The sequence below is a fragment of the Nyctereutes procyonoides genome, unplaced genomic scaffold (genome assembly GCF_905146905.1).
Source record: "Nyctereutes procyonoides isolate TBG_1078 unplaced genomic scaffold, NYPRO_anot_genome, whole genome shotgun sequence".
Lineage (NCBI taxonomy): Eukaryota > Metazoa > Chordata > Mammalia > Carnivora > Canidae > Nyctereutes > Nyctereutes procyonoides.
This window is the reverse complement of record NW_026575133.1, coordinates 52,121,432-52,142,569: the sequence shown is the minus strand read 5'-3', so window position 1 is coordinate 52,142,569 and position 21,138 is coordinate 52,121,432. Positions and strand designations below refer to the sequence as shown.

At 34.3% G+C, this 21,138-nt stretch overlaps 1 protein-coding gene across 1 annotated transcript in view; it reads right to left on the bottom strand.

The window, feature by feature from the left end:
• Nucleotides 1-21,138, bottom strand: part of ADAM7 (ADAM metallopeptidase domain 7) — a 69,871-nt gene that overhangs the window by 36,994 nt on the left and 11,739 nt on the right. Inside the window, exons 5-9 of the mRNA XM_055345808.1 lie at nt 13,778-13,856; nt 12,732-12,808; nt 11,559-11,751; nt 9,586-9,639; nt 4,689-4,760 (exon numbers count right to left, since the gene is read on the bottom strand). Of these exons, the coding sequence (XP_055201783.1) occupies nt 4,689-4,760; nt 9,586-9,639; nt 11,559-11,751; nt 12,732-12,808; nt 13,778-13,856 (475 nt within the window). The remainder of the gene's footprint in view (nt 1-4,688; nt 4,761-9,585; nt 9,640-11,558; nt 11,752-12,731; nt 12,809-13,777; nt 13,857-21,138) is intronic.

The following is a 21,138-nucleotide window of genomic DNA, read 5'->3' as shown; positions in this document are numbered from 1 at the left end:
ACAAAATTAACATGCAAACATTTGGTAGCATTTATATACAAAAAAAAAGAAATTTCTGAAAAAGAAGCAAAGAAATTGATCCCATATCCATGAACATCAAAAACAATAAAATTTGGGCAGCCCGGGTGGCTCAGCGGTTTAGCGCCGCCTTGGGCCCAGGGCTGATCTTGGAGACCCGGGATGGAGTCCCCCGTTGGGTTCCCTGCATGGGGCCTGCTTCTCCCTCTGCCTGTGTCTCTGCTTGTGTCTCTACCTCTGTGTGTGTGTGTGTGTGTCTCTCATTAATAAATAAATAAAATCTAAAAAAAAAACAATAAAATTTTAGGAATAAATTTAACTACGGAAGTGAAAGATGGCTATACTGAAAATGAGAGGTTGATAAAAGAAATCAAAGAAGACACAAATAAATGCAAAAATATCCCCTGTTCATAGACTGGAAGAATTAATATTATAAAAATATCAATACTACTGAAAGCATTTATATACTCAATGCAATCCCTATCAAGATTCCAATGACATTTTTTAAAGAAGTAGAAAAAATACTACTGAAGTTTATATGGAACACAAAACACTTCAAATAGCCGAAGAAATCCTGAGAAAGACAAATAAAGCAGGAGCATCACACTTCCTGATCTTAAGTTATAAATCTACAGTCATCAAAACAATATGGTACTGGCATATAAACATACAAATAGTTTAATGGAACATTATCAAGAGCCCAGAAATAAATCCAAGCAAACAGTCAACTAATATTTTTTTAAAGATTCATTTATTTTAAGAAATTCATTTATTTATGAGAGAGAAAGAGTCGAGGGGAGGGGCAGAGGGAGAAGGAAAGAGGAAGTGGACTCCCCACTGAGCACAGAGACATGTGGGGCTTGATCCCAAGGCATGGAGATGGTGATCTAAGCTGAAGCCAAGAGTCAGAAGTTCAACTGACTGAGCCACCCAGGCACTCCTAAGGTCAACTAATCTTTGACAAGGAAGTCAAGAATACTCAATGGACAAAGCACAATCTCTTTAATAAATGGCACTGTGACAGTTGGGTATTCACATATAAAAGAATGAAACTGGATTCTTAACTTATACCACTCACAGAAATTAACTCAAATGGATGAAAACATAAATTGAGTTTTACCATGATAATTATGGAAGAAAACAGAAATAAAGCTCCTTGACATGGGTCTGAGTAATGATTATTGAGATATGATGCCTAAAGCACAAGCAAGAAATAAGAAATAAACAAGTGGGACTGCATCAAACTAAAAGGCTTCCGCACAGCAAAGGAAACTAGTAAAAGAGTGAAAAGACAAATTATGGAATGTGGAAAAATATTTACAAGCCATATATCTGATAAGGGGTTAATATCCAACACATATAAACAACTTAGCTACCTAGTAGCAAAAGAAAAAAAATTCTAATTCAAAAATGGGCAAAGTACCTGAATAGACATTCCTTCAAAAGAATACATGAAAGGTCAACAAGTGCATGGAAAGATTTTCAACATCTCTGGTCACTAGGATAATGTAAATTAAAATCACAATGACATAACATCTCATGCTTCTTAGAATGGCCATCATCAAAAAGACAAGAAAGAACAAATGCTGGTATGGATGTAGTGAAAAAAAAAAAAGAACCCTTGAGCACTGTTGGTGAGATTGTAAATTGATATAGCCATTATGGAAAACAGCATGGAAGATCCTCAAAAAATTTAAAAATTGAACTATTATATGATCCACAATTTCACATGTATATTGATATATTCCTACTACAGTAGGTTCAGCTAACAAATCAAAGGAATATATCAAAGGAAACAAAAGCACCAATTCAAAAAGATATCTGCACCCCTATGTTTATGCCAGGATTATTAAATAGTCAAAACATGAAACTGTCTAAGTGTTCAATAATGGATGAATGGAAGAATTTATATTAGCCATATAAAATGAAATATTATTCAACCATAAAAAAACAAGGATATCCTACCATTTTTTATAACATAGATTATCCTGGAGGATATTATGTTAAGTGAAATAAATCATACAGAGAAAGACAAACACTATATGATCTCACTTATATATGGAATGAAAAAAATTCTTAGGAAAAGTGATCAGACTTGTGGTTACCACAGGTGGGGTATGGAGAGAAGGGGAAATTAGAGGAAGGTGGTCAAAAGGTACAAACTTCCAGTGATAAGTAAGTACTAGAAATGTACAATATGATGACTACAGCTAACCCCACTAAATGATAGATAGGAAAGTTGTTAAGAGTAGATACTTAGAGGTCTTATCGCAAGGAGATTATTTTTCCTTTATTCTCTTATTTTTTCTTTTCTTTTCACTAGACATATATGAGAAGATGGATGTTAGCTGAACCTACTGTGATAATCATTTCACAGTTTATGCTAAACCATTGGTGCTGTATGCCTTATAAACAGTGCATGTCCATTATTTCTCAAATAAAACTGGAAAAATGCTTTAGCAGCCTCTATGGTTAGGAGAAAAGATGGTTACAAAAACTAAAAGCATTATCAGAAAAATAAGATCAGACCCAAGTCACAAATAAACTTACAAAAGCCCTTATCAATCAATCAATAAAAAGAAACAGGTGAAACACTATTCCATTCCACATTGCTTCTACCTTTTAGAAAAATATGAGGAGGATTTTTAATTTCCATAGACATAGTTTTAAAGTTCAGAGAAGTTCTACTTCTGGCTAAGATGTATAAAGTTGGAAAGCATGTTGCTTCTACCCTGACAAAAAGAAAAAGCCAGAGAATCTACAACGTCATATCATATCAGACCGTAAGTTAATTGAGGTAACAGCGCAAATGAGTAGCCCAAAATCTAAGGGAAGATTTCCTCCTTTGGGGACAGATAGTACTAGAGCATCTCCCAGTGGCAGAGCATGATAAAAAGAGATGCTGAGCCAAGAATAATTGTAAAGAATTGCTAAAGGGCATGTGTGGGATAAAATGAGAGTATAGGACCTTCTGAAAATATAGACACAAGGAATTTCACACCTATGCTCAGACTCTTCATGAGCCTCCTCTGGATGCGCATGAAACCGTGGAGGGTGGAGTAAGAGACTGGAAATAACCTCCTCTTGTGTATAGGCCTGGAGGATGGGAGAAGCTCTTGCTTTGGGAACATCTTTAAACCCACCAGATTCTTGCTCTCCAGAAAGAAACAAAAGCATTAAACTGCTGTATGACTTTCAGCAAATATTTTTTTTTTCTGTTCTAATCTTATTTCTTCTTTCCCTGTGCTGTGGGCTTAGTTTGTTCTTTTTGTAGTTACTTAAGGTATAACATTGTTGTTTATTTGATTTTTTTTTAAATTTTTATTTATTTATGATAGTCACACACGCACAGAGAGAGAGAGGCAGAGACACAGGCAGAGGGAGAAGCAGGCTCCATGCACCGGGAGCCTGATGTGGGATTCGATCCCGGGTCTCCAGGACCGCGCCCTGGGCCAAAGGCAAGCGCTAAACCACTGCGCCACCCAGGGATCCCCGATATTTTCTTTTTAATTACTGTATGTATGCATTTACATCTATAGACTTTCCTCTTGGAACTGCTTTTACTGGATCCCATAAGTTTTGGTATGTTTTGCTTCCATTTTTGTTAGTATCAAGATATATTTTTATTTTACCTTTCTTTTATTCTTTGATCCATTTATTGTTCAGGGGTGTGTTCTTTAATTTCTACATATTTATAAATTTTCCAGTAATCTTGTCATCATACTTGATATAATTTCTGTCTTTTTGAATTTGTTCAAAGATTTGCTTTGTGGCCCACTGTATAATATATACTATGAAATATTCCATCTGATCTTGAGAAGAAATGGTGTATTCTGTTTCTCTTGGATGGAATGTTCTGTATATACCTGTTGGCTTCATTTGGCCTATAGTGTTGTTCAAAACCACTCTTTATTGATTATCTGTCTGGATGACATATCCATTGTTGAGAGTGGGGCTTTTTCTTTTATGCTCCCAGAACTCAAGTGAAAACTGATTGTTGCTGAAAGAAGGGGAAAGAAAAACAGCCTTCTACCCCTGGAGGAGAAGCAGGAAGGAGGAAACCTAAGGGCAGAACATTCAATGTCTCCTACCAATGAAGGAAGAGCACAAACAGAATAATTTACCCAAAGACCCATGGACAGAGCTTTTATAAGACAGGATAGATCAGGGCAATAAAATGTCCCAGTCCCATAACTAGGGTAGTAATTACTGAGTGGCCAACAAGAATAGATTACTATTGAAGAAGAGATAAGAATGTAAGTGGAGACAATTGAGCACTGGTCCTTGATAAAGGCCTGAAGTTGAGGGCAAACAGAAACAATCTCTCCAACAATGCTAGGGCAGTGATTTTAAATGCATTAGTGGATTTGATTTATGTACAATAAATATTCAAGTCTTTATACAGAGCTTTATAAATTTTGTGATTAGTAATCAATATTTGAAAACGTCTTAAATATTAAATGTCATTTACTTAGAAGACCAAAACGTCAGTGCTGGTTAATTTATTGCTGTGTATTTTTCAGTGGATTTTGGCTAATTATTCCACATGGTAAAAAATTTATGTTTTGGGCTATCTCAATACCAAGGTTACCACAAAACAAGCAGCCACCTATCTTAAAATCTTCTTCCATTTGCATTTTTAGCTTGATTCAAGCTGTAGCAGATCTTACCATGTTGACAAAATTGACCATTCCCCAAATTCTGTTCCTCAGCTTACTGAGAGGAGAACTATTCCTGCGATACTGGAAATAAAACATCAGTTCAACATTCATTAATAATAGGAGATAAATAAAAACTCAACAAAATACTTCTCTCAATATGAGACATTTTCAAGAAAAAAATTATTGGCATTCTTTCTGGTCAGGTAAAAATGGGCAATTTATGCAGAATTATATTTTTGACATAAAATAACTACATCAAGCAGTTTCTAAGGACATGGTTCAGCTTAAGGTTTTCTTCATAACCTTATCCCCCTTTCATATTACAATATATTACAGTACATTGATTTATTAAACTTACTGATAAGTGTCCTTTAGAGTCCATATTTATCATGGTGGTGAAACAAAACTTGTTAAAGCTCCATAGAAACCATTGCAAATAAACCAGAAACTTTTATCAGCCCCTCTATGTCCATGTCGTCACAAATTAAGGAATGTAAACAAGCACCATCCTAGAGCCAGAGATGTGATGGAGAAGTGCAGGAAATTGTGGCTCCCCCTTCTATTTAGGGAAAGCCTGAGAGGATGAAGTAGACTTTCCTTCTGTAGACTATTCTGCTTTTTTTTTTCCTTTCTACAAATGGAATTTACATTTGTGCCATGAGGACCTTCTTCTTAGCATTATCAACTTAGCCTGATAAATTATACTTTATAATGACAAAAGTATCCCATAGGGATAAACGCAAATGATCAAACTTGTTTCATAATAAAAATTAAAAGAAGCATGGCTTTTCTGAATCCCGTAAGTATCCTTAGTTACTATTCCATTGCTCTCCTGTTATCTCACGTACCTAAATACCTCAAAGATATAACTTTAGACTCTCTTCACTTCTCATCTCTCATTCTTTCCACAACCTACTACTATTCATTGGTTCAACTGCCTCTATTCCATTAAAACTACTTGACAGGAACATAAATGTCCTCCTAGTTATCCAATCCATTTGAACACCTTTTCCTCATCTTCCTGGTCATCTTGTTTACCTTTAATATTGACCATTTTCTCTTTCAAGAAATTTCTTAACACCTTGGTTGCTAATACCCCTATTACTTCTAGTGTTTTATTGTGCAGAGTTTCCTTTTTTCCACCACCCCCCTTAAATTCTGGATGGCAAATATAGTTTCACACCAGAATTCTTGGTGACCAATTGGTAGTGCTTGCCTAAAATACACATTTGAGAGATTATGAGCCTATCTTAGAGGTCATAGGGATAGGGTACTTTAATCACTGATTTCCATCCATGGGCTAAGGGAAAGAAAGTGATATGGGGTCTTTGCATTCTTACTGACAAGCTTTCATTATATAGCTAGTCTTCCCCAGTATAAAGACACATGTGTTCTGCTTATTCTTTCAACTTGCTAGGTCTGGGTGTATACATCCATATCCTTACTCTACTTAGCCGCTTAAAATTCAACACACTGTCTTCAAGATATGTAAATACATTGAAATATTTCCCAAAAGTTGTCTTTTGTTTTCTATTCTATCTTACGAGAATACACTAACATTGTTCTAGTGTTGCCCTTTATACTCAGCTAACATACATGTATGCATGTGTGCATATATTACTCAGATAACTATAAATATTTATAATACTCAGAATCTAGCATATTAACTATTCATTAAATGAAAATGGATGATTTTCTATAGGAACTACTCCAAAAACTAACCTCCTTAATATCTAAAGACAATATTAAGGCAGCAAATGTGATAGGTAATGCATGTATAAGTCCAGTTTAATGCCCCTAAAGTCATATCAAGCAAACTTTTACCTGGTAAATATTAAATTTAACAAATTGTTCTTACTTCTTACTAATAAATTATTATTAAGAAAGCATATTTTAGCACTCTTTAAAAGTGAGTTAATATGTTCTCATAAACATGTTAATGTAAGCCTAAATAGCACTTAAATTTTATCAATTTCCTTTTTAAAAAAATAAGTAGCTGTAGTTTCTGCTTTTCAAAAAAAAATGCAACGATTTTGTGTCTTCCTTTTAAATTAATATAGATCTCATTTATTTTGTCTTATCGTGATGGCTAAAATTTTCAGTTAATCTATCAAAAGAAAATATATTGACAATGAAAACAAATGTATCTTATTCTCACTTTTGGAGAAAAAAATTCCAACATTTCATTATTAAGTTTAATATATATATACAGGATAGAATGATTTTGGTAAATATTCTCTATTTTTTTCCATTCTTACTTGCTCAGAGTTTTATTGAGAATATTTGGGATGATTGGTTTACTAAAATAAACCATTGCCATGTAATTTTTTTTTTTGTATATGTTCAGGATTGGGTTTGAAAATATTTTTAGGATTTTTGTAGTTGTGTTTGTAAGTGAAATTGGCTTATAATTTTAATTTCTTATTTGGAGTTGTTATCAAAGTCATCATAAATTGTCACAGTAAATCCCCTCAAGAAATCAATCTTCTAGATGTCTATATCCTTATATATTTCCCTCCTACATCAATTCTAGGCTTGGCTGTATGGCTTCCTTTGGCTATTGAGACATTAATAAATGTACAAGCAGAAGCTTGAAAAGCTCTTATACATTGAAGCCTTGCGTCTTTCTTGATATTTGGATGCCCATTTGTGATGTGAGAAGCACAGTCTAGCCCACTGCATATGTAGCCAACTGAAACCCAATACTACATACCAGGCAAGTGTCTGAGGCCATTTTTACACCAGCCAGTTAGCGCAGTGCAACTAGATTACTACAGTTACATAAGTAGACCACACTAAGTTTGGGGTAGTTTGTTACACAGTGGTAAACAACTACTATGAAGATTATAATAACTTTATAACATGTGTGAAGAATTTTTCCTCTTTTCCTATTCTTCAGAGCAGTTTGTAAAAGATAGGATTATCTTATAGGAAATTTGGTAAAATTTGTGTTTAAATGCATGTGGGTCTAGTGTTTATTTGTTGATAGACTTGGGCTAGTTTAGTTTTTAAAATTTTTTAAAACCTTTTCAGAGTTTCCTATTTCTTCTCACATCATCTTGTGGTAGTATTTTACTGCATGCATCCATTCATAAATGTATTGGCATAAGTTGTACATATATTTTCTAATGTATAACCTTTACTGTATTCATAGTTATGCTTTCTTTTTATTTATAATTATATTTGTAGTTCCATTTTCTCTTTTTTTGAAGGTGCCATTTATTTTTAAAATTTTTTCAAGATTTTATTAAATTCAAGTTAGTTCTCATATAGCGTAGTATTAGTTTCAGGGGTAGAATTTAGTGATTCTAAACAACACTCCGTGACTTCTATTTTTTTTCTTAATAAATATTGTCAGAGATTTCTCTATTTCAGAAATGTCTTCAAGGAATGAGCATTTGGCTTTGTTGATCTACCATTTATTTCTTTTTGGTTTGTGCCCATTGTTAAAACTATTTTCTTTATATTTTTTGGATTCATTTTTAACTTTTCCAGTTAGACTCCTAGTTCATTAAATTTTTCTTTCTCTTTTTTCTTTCTTTTTAATAAAAATGTTTAAGTCTATAAATATCCTTCAAAATACTGCTACTCTATCTGCATCTAAATAATTTTTTCCATACCAATCTTTTATTTCTGCTGTTCTAAGTTTTTCATAATTTCAGATTTGATTTCTTTATTCAATTAATATTTGACAGTGTATTTTGCTTTAGATTCCAAACCAATGATATTTTATTGGTTTAGTAACAATTTTTGTTACAACTTCCACTTTGGTTATGCTTTTTAAAAAGGTGTTCTTTATTATATGCCTATTCCTTTCTATTTATTTTTACTTCCTTTGTGGACAAATACCAGTTTAATTTTTGAAAGTATTTTATCTGCACTTGAAAAGAGTATATATATATATACATATATATATAGTCTATTTTGTGGATGCAGGATGCTCCACCAACTGATTAGATTAAAACTATATTTATGGGCTCAAATCTTTTTTATTTTATTTTTTTTGAATTTTTCCTACTTGATCTAAAATTTCCTGAGAGAGGGGAAGAAAAACCCCAGATTCTCCTTGTAACTGTTATTTTTTGTTTTAATATCATTTCCTACTCTATTGTTAAGTGTATAATCTCAAATATCAGTGGATAATTTTCAGTTCTTGGAGAGCTTATTCTACTTTCTATTATGTTGGTTGACACTTCCTCATGTGATTAGTTTTATCTTGGATTATGAACCTGTCTTTATAGGACACTTTTGACTTGAGCTTTGATAGTTTATCAAGTTTCTAATCACCTTTATGTTGAAAGCTTTGCTTAGCATTTCTGTATCTAAAGAAATATATATCATGTTTCACATCATTTCATGACACAAGTTTCGGATTTCTGCTTTCTCATGCTTAATATGTTCCCTACCCATTGTTATAGACAGACAGAACATTTTCTCTTTGCAGTTTCATTGGAAAGGGATTATCCAGTTCCCTTTTCAGAGATGCAGCAGCTCTTTATGGCTCTGGGAATTATGCAATATGTTCTATATATTACATGTCACCAAGCCTTTGAATTTTACGTACTGCTCTGACAGAGATTCTCTTCTCATTTTTAGGACTTGGAGATTTCCTGTATTTTCTTCTGAACTAAACTATAGGTTGCACACTTATTTTCAAATTTGTATACTTTGTTCATCATTTCCATATGTTCATAATAGGGAGGAAAATTCTCTTTTGACTTAGTCCACTATGCTGCCAAAGGACCTTATCACCTCTTACATAATTCTGTTTGGGGAAGCTAAAAACAAGATTGAGCCAAAAATGGAATTCTGATTAAAATACTTTTTTCTCCTTTTTTTTTTGTTTAGAGTCACAGCTATGTTTTATAAGCATGAATGAAGAGCAAATGTTCATCTGAAAACTTACCACATTATTATCAGCGACAATGAACAGTTCAACATACTTTTCTTTATGAATCCTCTGGAAATTTATGAAAAATTTAATAAAGTATGGTTAATGTTCCTCATTTTAATGTTTTAAGTTAGTTTTCCTGGTAAGAAATGTTAATATTATTGATACAGGAAGGTAAGGTACAGGAGTATAATTAATAATTCCAGGAATTTATCAAATAAAACCCAATATATTATTAATACATATGACCCTGTACATCAGATTTTTAAAAACCTGAAACAACATTCTATATTTGAATACCCTTCCTTTCTTTCTTTAGCCTTTCAGGTGAAATAAAAATTATATTTATTGCAGCATTATTTACAATAGCTAAGATAAGAAAGCAACCTAAGTGTCTGTCAATAGATGGAAGGACATAGAAAATGTGGTATACACACACATACAAATATTATGCAGGCATAAAAAGGATGGAATGTTGCCATTTGCAGCAGTATGAATGGATCTAGAGGGTATTATGCTAAGTGAAATAAGTCAGACTGAGAAAGACTGCTAGTATATGATTTCACACTTATGTGGGATCTAAAATTCAAAACAAATGAGTAAACAAACAAATGAAAACTAGAATCAGGCCTATAACTACAGAGAACAAACTGATGGTTGCCGGAGGGAAGCAGGGAAGAGTAGCAATGGGCAAAACAGATGAAAGGGAATGGGAGACATAGACTTTCAGTTATGGAATAAATAAGTCATTGAATAAAAGGCACAGCATAGGAAATATAGTCAATGATATTGTAGCATTGTATGGTGACAGATGGTAGCTACACTCACTGCGAGTGCAGCATGATGTATGGAGATGTTGGAGATGTTGAATCACTATGTTGTATACCTGAGATTAATGTAACATTGTGTGTTAGTTTATACTCTAAACAAATAAATAGAAGGGTTATAAATAAGAATAATGAATACAATTTTTAATGCTTAGTTTTATTTCATTTATATAGTAAATGCCTACTAGGTAGCTCCTATAAAAAGGATTTATCAATAGTGAAGAGCAAAGCATAGGACTGACCAGCTAATAGGACTGACTGTATTCCTTCTACTTTTCTCCTACTTCCCAATTTCCTACTGTGCAGTAGCCTGAATTCCAAGAAATGTATAAAAGTTGCTAATTATAGATCTTTTATTTTATAAATCACCAACACCAGAAAATTCTGGTTTTAGCTCTCAGTGTTATGCCTTGAGGTGCATGCGTACCCTCTAAGTAAAACCGGAAGCATATCGTACAAAGATCTAAGTGATTTGTTTGTGTGAACTAAGTATGTATTTTAATTGTTAGTTGATTGAATCAATCAGAAACATTTGTTAGGCATCTAGTAAGTTTCTGACACTATCTGGACCAAGAATATTTGAAGAAGAGGGGTACTTATAGATCTTAAAGGCTAACACTGAGTGGAGATTTGAGGTGATTAGAAATAGTACAGGAAAGCCTAAGACACAGAGGGCTCTGATTGTGCAATTATCCCACCAGAAATTGAAGTTGCTATTACTCTTAATTGTGCTTAATAATTCATAATTAGAGCATTTGGACTGATGAGAGGGGGAGACCCTGACTTATCATGAACACACCCCCCAAAAACAAAAATGTCAGTGAAGATGTGGGAAGACAGTATTTAGGAGAGGTTTCCTGACATTGCAAATTTCATCCTTTCCAAACATTTATTGTCTTAATGCCATAAATCTATATGTATGGTTGTAAATATTCCCCATTCTTAAAATTGATGGGACAAACTGAGATTTACTGTAGGGAATGAACATTTTCTATGTTGATTTAAAAAAAGTTTGATTTACATTTTAGATTTTAAACAATGAAGATTCAAACTCAGGTAGCATATATACTTCATTAGTTCAGCTCATATCTCTGTTTTGAAATCAAAAAGCAAATGAGACATTTTCCTGGCAGTAAGATGATTTAAAGATAAAGCACTTACTTCTATTTTGAGGTCTTCCATGATTTTAATATCATCCTTTGGATCATTTTTCCTTGTAAAATTGAGTTCTGTACAAGAATAATTGGCAGCATACTGCATTTTTGGATTATATCTGAACACCAAATGTTGTCCCTCATCTGAATATTTCACTGGTTCAATGAGGTACCTTTGGTCATATACCCTGAAGAATCCCCTATGGAAAATGGGAATGTGATGTACATTCAAGATCTAGTCCATTTTACTTCTATATTTCTCACAATATTCTTCCTTTCCATTTTATCAACTTTGTCTATTTAAGAATGGAAACTATAAGACCGAAGTCTCATGAGCATGTAATCAGGTACTGGGAATGATAAAAAAGATGAGGTTATTGTGGCCTTTGAATTAATAACTTTCGTAAGAATGAACTCATATAAATTTTCATAAATTTGACAGTTCGATCTCTACTTTGAAATATCAGAGTTCTAGCAAACATTTTGTGAATTTTTTATGTCCATCATACATTAATTGTAGAGTAAATACATGAAAGTAAAATACTATTATCCAGAAATTTTGTCATCAAAGGTATTCTTATTCTGAATATATTGGGATCTACTCAAGTGAAGTACTCATTCATGTATGAGTACTTCACACATAAAGGCAGAAATTTCTTATTCTTCTACCCTCTACCTCCTTCCTTTCTTACCCTTAAGACCAAGATCTACAGAGAACTGAAATAGGCTTTACTTCTAACTTTAATTTCTAAGGACTCTAAACTCCCGATAATTAAAATGGTGTGAAATGTTGTGTGGTAGGAAATTACAGGACTAGAAGTTAGGAAGCCTGGTTTTTGGATTGAGTTCTATCACCGGTAAGACTGAATGCTCAGAGGCAAATCTCTGATTTCAGTGTCTGTAACATGAGAGGACAGGCTAGATGATTTCCAGCAGTCTTACAACTTGAATCCCTTGATCGTATACTGAAAAACTTGTCTTGCTTAAAGCTGTACATTAGACATCTTTTTCTCAAAAATGAACATAAACGATGGGCCAGAATGTATACTTATGCTGAAAATACACAGTAGTTTTTTCCCATTAATTTTTCTATTTAAAGAGTTGTTAGAAAGATGAGAAGGAAATGTCTCTGAAAATCCATTATGAAAATTTATAAATAAAATAGATACTTGTCCAATACCTCAGACCATTACATGTGCTGATACTGGCAGCAGAATCAAATTCATGTATGATGGATCCTTGGTAAAAACAGTGATCCTAAAATAGATGAAGAGGCTATCGAATAAATATATATATATTTATATTACATAAATTATAATATATACATATTTTGTGTTTATAATATACCAACATTTCATTCTCACAAATTGTACACATATTCATGTATTCATTCATTGTCTTCTGTCATTTGGAAAATTTGAAATTCCTTTAGAATCCTTTTAATCACATGATTACATTGTGTTAAGCAGTATATGGATTCTTCCCTCTCAAATTTAGCAGTTTATTAGTTGATGAATCCAGCCTTAGAAATGTGACCGTTTCCTTATAAATATTTTTTTATTAAACCCATCCTAAAATTCCTACCAAACTACCCTTATGTTATTATTATAGTTTTCCTACAGTTGCCTATGAAATATGCCAATGTTTTTGATGATTGCTAAAATTAGATCTTACTCTCCAACCAGGTCCCCTCAAGTCTCCTACTGTTGTGCTTCAGTCAAGTTAGTATCCTTGTCATTCCCTACTTGATGCTCTGCCTACAGTGGTTCTGTCAGGTAATCACGTTTTCCATTATATCCATCTCTTCAACTCCTGCCTATGTGTGGCCCTTCCCATGGGATCTCAGACCCTCACAGGCCAACAACCATCCTTTGCATAAAAGAATGTTGAACATCAGACTGTTATACTCCTTTTGTGTCCTGCCCTACGTACCCTTCCTCCAGACTTAATACCATTTTGAGTATATAGAAGTCGGTTTAGTAAAGAAAAATACATTAACAGTCATTGATTTGTTAATAATCAGCTTCCTTTTAGAGTTTGGAGGGTCATGTTTTCTATTCTAGGATAACTCAGTGACAAAATTCAATCAATATTCATTCCTGACATAATATTTTCTTTTTTTTTCCTGACATAATATTTTCTGAAGCTGCTTATAAAGTTAGATTGGGTTTCAAAATCACATGAGGAAATTTCAGAAAAGAGACATGGGAAGGTTCCATAAGATACCGTGGTGGAAGGATAGCTGGTGATCTTCTCTCCTTTTGTGGAGTAGTAAGTTTCACTGTAATTTAAGCCTAGGAACTCCCTGGAAAAGAGGGCAGAGAGGTAGTGAGATTTACTCATTCTATAAAGTCACCCAATAAAACCAGTTATGGAGAGACAAGTCTCTAGACTGCTTTCAAATCTCAGTAAGTTTCTTTCATGCTAAAAACACGTAAGCAAAATCAGTCCTGTTCAGATGAAAAAAACCTTCTACCTGGACTTCATGGTATGGTAAACACTTGAAGAAACTGAAAAAGATTCTGGTAGTTTTAGCCAAGGCAACAACTTGAGAAGAACCTAGAGAAAATGTTACCTAAGTAAAAATAATATATAAATATATTTTATACAAAATATATTTGACATATGTCATATATACATACACTATACATATTTTATTTTTTTTAAGATTTTATTTGTTTATTCATGAGAGACACAGAGAGAGGCAGATACACAGGCAGAGGGAAAAGCAGGCCCCACCAGGTAGCCGGATGTGAGCCTCCATCCCGGGTCTCCAAGATCACTTCCTGGGCTGAAGGTGGCGCTAAACTGCTGAGTCACCCGGGCTGCCCCACTATACCTATTTTAAAATACATTAACCCAACAGCTATATATTTAGATAAAAGCAATATGTACTAATAATAGTAAATTTAGAAAACATGAAAAAGTACCAATGAAATTGTCCTGAATTCTCACCATAGAGAAATACCTCTGTTAATATTTTCATGTAATTCTTCACAGTTTTTTCTCTGCACAAGTAAAGGGCATTATGAGTGATTGTAGAGTAACCAGCGCTCTCCCACATCTCCTGTATCAAACCCATGGGTATCCTCACACTGAAAATTATATGTCAACTCCCTTGGCCAACTCCCTTGGCCACCTCCCTTGCCCTTGTTGCCTTCACCATCTGGGGCAGTCTGGGGCCCCCCAACAGCCTTTGACCTGCTGAAAAGCATCTGGCTGGTAGCCACACCACCCACTCCGCAGCCCTGGGGGATTGGGCCACAAATGCCCCTGCCTCAGCCACCATCACCCTTACGGCCTGGAACCTCTGCCCTGGACTGGAGTCCCAGCCCTCATGCCCCACTGCCCAGCCTCTCCTGGGTAGTGGCCCACAGCACAGCCCAGAGGCCTGGTCTTTTCCACCCATGAGACTGTACTGAGGCGGCTGGACAGGAGACAGGAAACCAGCACTCCTAATCACCTCAATAAAGTAACTTCTACAAAAAAAAAAAAAATCTGAAATTTTATCCTGAAAAACAGACCTTTGAAACTCACGACAGAAACATTAGTTTTTAAAGTCAAGACTTTTGGAATACATGAACTAGGGTTTATGTTTCCAAATTATAAAAAAGCTCAGGGCAGTCTTCCTATAAATAGGAGATCAACAATAGTAAAAAAAGAAGCCAGGCTACAACACTGACCAAGTAAAAAGCCTGGTGGAAGGGAATGGATGGAAGAAATATGATGATGGAATGTGACTGTGTTATCTGGAGTAAATGTGACTGCACACAGAGATAACACAGAAACAGGGATGTCGGCATCAAAGACTTCCTGATGTGCCTCAAAACTATTCCTAGAATCAGGAAAAGGATAGGCATAGAGTTATCCCCCCCCCCCCCAGAATGTCAACTTTTCATTCAATGGCACACTAGAAGTTGCTTGAAAAGAAGTTTGTTTATAGTTCCGCAATCTGGTGAGATTTCTGACGACAGCCAATAGGCTGCTTATTTCCTATTTAGTAAGAAGACCCTGTACTGTGCTCTGAAATTCACTTAGTTCTGTCTGAATTACCCCATGTGGATATAACAATTCCATTTTAACATTCATGAGTCCGCAAGAAGAAAAGTGTAATATTGACTCTATTGGACATGAAATGGTGATAGAGTAGAGAAAGCCCTAGTATCAGTACCATTACTTGGGTTTGACGGAATGGAATGAGCTCAAAATCACTTTTGAGAGGTAAAACATATACTGTGTTATATGAACAAGAAAAACAGACAGTTATGTAGTTATAAATGCATAAACATGTTCATTATTAAAATTGACATCATTCTCTGTACATAGCTGTTTATCCAAGCCTTCCTTTAATTATCTCATAAATATGCATTTAACAACAGATTTTTATAAAACAAGATTAAGGAAATATTTAACCTGAATTAAAAATATCCACCTGTACCTTCTTACTTGTCTTTCCTCAGAGAGCTGGCATAACAATGAGAATTTGCTCTAATAGAGCAGAATTGGTAGATTTCTCTTCATGCCCACATTCCATGAACATAGCTTGACTCATCCTTGGTAAGTCCTAAATAGGTAGGATTATGTGTTCTCTGCATGTAGCCAGGATGTGCATTTAAACTTAGGGACTGAATCAGTAGGGATCACTCTCTTTTCCCCCCAAATTATATTGAAAAACGTCATTTTCTTATAAAACAACAGATCTTATTTTTTTTTCAATTCATGAATACAAAGTACGACTCACTCATTTTGAAATAATCACAGACTCACAGGTAGTTACAGAGATAGCATAGCAGAGTCTGGTGTCTGTGTACACTTCATTCAGTCGTATCTTACACGACTATAGTACAATAACAAAACCAGATATGTACACTAGTACAATACATGTGTGTGCATTCCTGTGTTATTTTATCATATATGTGGATTTCTGTTATACCCCTGCAATCAAGATACAGAACTATCCCACCAGAAAAATCTCCCTCATTGCTATCTCTTTATAATCCCTGACTTCCCGAACAACACCCTTAATTCTTAACAATAATTCAAAACAACCAATCTGTTTCCCAGCCTTATAATTTTGTCATTTTGATAATGTTTTATCAGTGGAATCATATGGTATATGACCTTTGGTATATGACATACGGTTTGCCTTCTTTTGCCTTCTTTTCCCCATTCAGCATAATGCCCTAATGATCCACGGGAGTTGTTCCATTTCATGCTGGGTAGTATTCCATACTATGGATTTACTACAGTTTGCTTAACCATTCACTTGTTGAGGAGCTATGAGTTGCTTCTAGTTTAAGGACATCATGAATAAATCTGTAAACATTTGTGTACAGCTATCTGTGTGAATGTAGGTTTTTACTTTTCTGAGATAATACCCGGAAGTACAATTGCTTTACCTTGTGGAGGTTGCGCATTTGGTTTTATAAAAATTGGCAGATTGTTTTCCCAGAGTGCTATATCATTTTTGTATTCACATCAGCAATGCTTTAATGATCCAGTTTCTTTATATCCCTTGCCAGCCTTTGGTGATATAATTATTTTTTAGTTTCAGCCATTTTGATTGAATGTACTATTTCATTGCATTTCTTGAACGATTAATGGTGCCATACACCTTTTCAGTGCTTACTTGTCATCTATATATTCTCTTTGGTGATATGTCTCTTCATATCTTTTGCCTATTTTCCAATTGAATTGTTTACTTTATTATGGTTGAGTTTTGAGAACCCTTTATTTTCCAAATACTAGTCCCTTTTTGGTTGTGGTTTGCAAATGTTTGCTCCCAATCTGCAGCTTGTCTTTCATCCTCATAGCAAGACTTTTGTAGAGTAAGCACTCTCATTTTCAATGAAGTCCAATTTATCAACTTTAGTTTTTATTATTTATGTCAAATTATCTGGTGTCAAGTCTAAGAATTTTTTGCCTTAGCCCTAAATCTTGAAGATATTATCTTGTTTTATCTAAAAGTATTATAGTTTTGCATTCTATGTTGAAACCCAAGATCTATTTTGAATTAATTTTTGTATAAAATTGGCATAAGCTTTGGGATTCAGGTTGAGGTTTTTGTTTTTTGTGATTTTGTTTTTGTTTTTTTTGTTTTGTTTTGTTTTGTTTGTTTTGCTATGGATATACTATAGTTTCAGCACCATTTGGTGAAGAGACTATACTTTCTCCATTGATTTGCTTTACAAACTTTGGCAAAAATCAGTTGGCTCTACTTGTGTGGAAATGTTTCCAAGTTTTCTATTTGATTCCACTGATCTATGTCCCTATTCCCCTAATAGTATGACTCTATATCTATATACATCTTGAAGTGGTTACTCCTGTTTTTTTTTTCCATATTTCTTTTAACTACTCTAGTTCCTTTGTCTTTCCCTATAAATTTTGGAATAATCTTTAAAAAATCTTACAGTAATTTTGATAAGAATTGTGATAACCCTATATATCAATTGGAGAATCAACATCTTTACCATGTTGAGTCTTCTAGTATATGAACACAAAATAAGGTCCCATCTATTTATATCTTTTTGATAATTTTCATCAGAATTTTATAGTTTTCAGTGAACAAGCTTTGTATATATTCCTCATATTTGCAACTTTTTCATTTATTTTTGAATAATTGCAAGTGGTGTTGTATTTTAAACTTCAGTTTCCACATATTCATTGCGACCGTACAGAAATACGATTGATTTTTTATGATGAAATATTTTGTGACTTTGCTGAGCCCATTTATTCCTTCTAGGAGGTGTTTTTGTTTGTTTGCTTATTTGTATGCTAGCTTAGTTTGTTAGATTTCATAGAATTTTCTATGCAAACCATTATTGTATCATCTGCAAATAAGGGCTTTTTTCTTCGTCTACCTTTCCAATCTATATGTCTTTCATTTCCTTTTCTTCCTGAGTTGTGCTAACTAGATCTTCTGGGAATATGTTGAATGGCTGTGGTGAGAGTGCATATATTTGCCTGGTTCCAGATTTTAGGAGGAAAACATTCAGTCTTTTACCAGAGTAAGTCAAGGCCTTACCAAATATCCATTTGGCTATGGTATATAATTCTTGTTCATTGTTGAATTCTATTTGCTAGCATTCACAATGGATATTTGCCTGTAGTTCAATTTCGTTTATATTATCTTTGTCTAGTTTAGGTATCAGAGTAGTGTTGGTTTCATAGAATGAAAGGGAAGTTTTCCCTCTTTATTTTGTGGAAGACATGGTATAAACAACATTTTTTTTCTTTTTTAAAGATTTTATTTATTCATGACTGACACTGAGAGAGAGAGAGAGTCAGAAACACAGGCAGAGGGAGAAGCAGGCTCCACGCAGGGTGCCTGACATGGGACTCGATCCTGCGTCTTCAGGATCACACCTCCGGCTGAAGGTGGCGCTAAACCGCTGGGCCACCGGGGCTGCCCTAAACAGCATTTTTCATTCACTCTGTCATTCTCTTTTAATTGGAGTATTTGGACCATTTAGATTTGAAGTAATTGTTAAAATATTAAGACTTAAGTCTGATATTTTATTTTTTTTCCTGTTTCTTCTTTTTTTTTAATTTTATTTTTATTTTTTTATTTTATTTTTTTAATAAATTAATTTTTATTGGTGTTCAATTTACCAACATACAGAATAACACCCAGTGCTCATGTTTCTTCTTTTTTCATGTTTTAGTTTCCTTTTCTTTCCTTCTTGTGGGTTGCTTAAATATATTTTCAAATTCTATTTTGATTTATGTATAGCGCTTTTCAGCATACATCTCTAAATAGATTTCTTAGTGGTTGCTCTAGGTTTATGTATGTATGTATGTGAATACATGGTGAAACTTGGAATGGGGGCGGCCGGGTGGCTCAGCGGTTTAGCGCAGCCTTCGGCCCAGGGCGTGATCCTGGAGTCCCGAGATCGAGTCCCACATCGGGATTCCTGCGTGGAACCTGCTTCTCCCTCTGCCTGTGTCCCTGCCTCTCTCTCTCTCTCTCTCTCTCTCTCTCTCTCTGTCTTTCATGAATAAATAAATAAAATCTTAAAAAAAAAAGAAACTTGGAATGGGATTGTTTAAGCTTATCCTGTTTTGAGTTTGTTCAGCTTCTTAAACCTGTAGGTGTTGGTATTTTCCTTGTCAAATTTGAGAATTTTCAGTATCAAAATATTCATTTGAATATTTTTTCAGCTCCATACTTTCTCCTTTCCTGGGTGTCTGATGGCACCAATTTTACATCTTTTGTTTTATTCACACATATTCCTGAGAGTATTTTTTTCCCAGGAAATTTTGTTATTCAGATTATATAATTTCTATTATTCTAACTGCACTGATTATTTCTACTCTCCTATTCTGATCTTAAGCCTATCTATTGAGGGTTTTATTTTTCACTTTTCAGGTCCAAAGTTTTCTTTAGATTCTTATTTATACCTTTTATTTTCTTTTTTTCTGAGATTTTTCTATTCATTTCCTGACACATTCTATTTTTTTCATTTGTTTCAAGCATGTTTGTAATTTTTCACTGAAGCATTTTTATGATAGCTGCTTTAAAATTTTGTCAAATAACTCAAACATCTGTCTCATTTTGGTGTTGGCAGCTACTAATTTTTTTGTTCTTTTAGATTGAAATATTTCTGGCTTTTGGTTTGATAAGCAATTTGCAATTAAAACTTGGATATTATGATGTTATAACCTCCTGGATCTTGTGTTTTAGTAGATCTCCTCTGATACTATTTTAGTACAAGTAGGAATGGAAATCCAAGGGTCTCTACTTGTCCTACATGAGTTCCTTGCTATTACTTGGCAAGAGTCAAAGTGCATTTCTGCTGAAATAATTCTCAGTTAGAAGGGAGGGATGTTTCATCTATGCTTTTCATGTGGCTTCCACTGACATGGTGAGGGGTGTTCTTGCTAGTTCTCTACTAGGCCTCTTCTCACATTAACCCAGCAGGAAAGGTGCTAGATGGGCATGGAATCCAGGCTCTACAATAATCCTCACACTACAGCGAGGAGAATGGGGCTTCATTACCACTAGACCAGAATGAAAGTCTTGGCTCTCCATTTAGCTATCTCTGTTTCTCTAAACAGGAGAAGAGAGGGTGTTGGGGTGTCTTTTTATAGCCAGACAAGGGTGGAAGCTTAGTTTCTTGGTACTGCTTTTTCTGGCTGGGATGGGAGTGGGGACACTATTCTCTGTGTGTATGTGATGTTTGCTAGAGTAGAACAGTTATTGTCTAAAAATTTTGTTTTTCTAAGCTATTTCTTTCTTTCTTAGCCCTTTGGCTAAATAGAGCATGATTTTTGTGGGTTTTTGGTTTAGTTATTTGTTTGTTTTTTGTATGTGCTCATGGATATTTCCAGGTTGCTGATTTCTCCAGTATCTAGTCTGGAAAATATGAAGCCAAAAGGCAACCTGAGAAACACACCACGGTGTCTGTCATTCCTTGGATAACAGTCTCTAGCTGGTCTAACTTTCTCTTCACATCTGTCAGTCTTCTTATATTTGCTTTATATATGTAGTGCCCAGAAGTTTTAATTGTACTTAGTGGAAGGAATAGAGAAAAATATGTCTGTTCCATTTCTCTGGAAGTAAAAATTCATAGCTTCATTCTTTTATA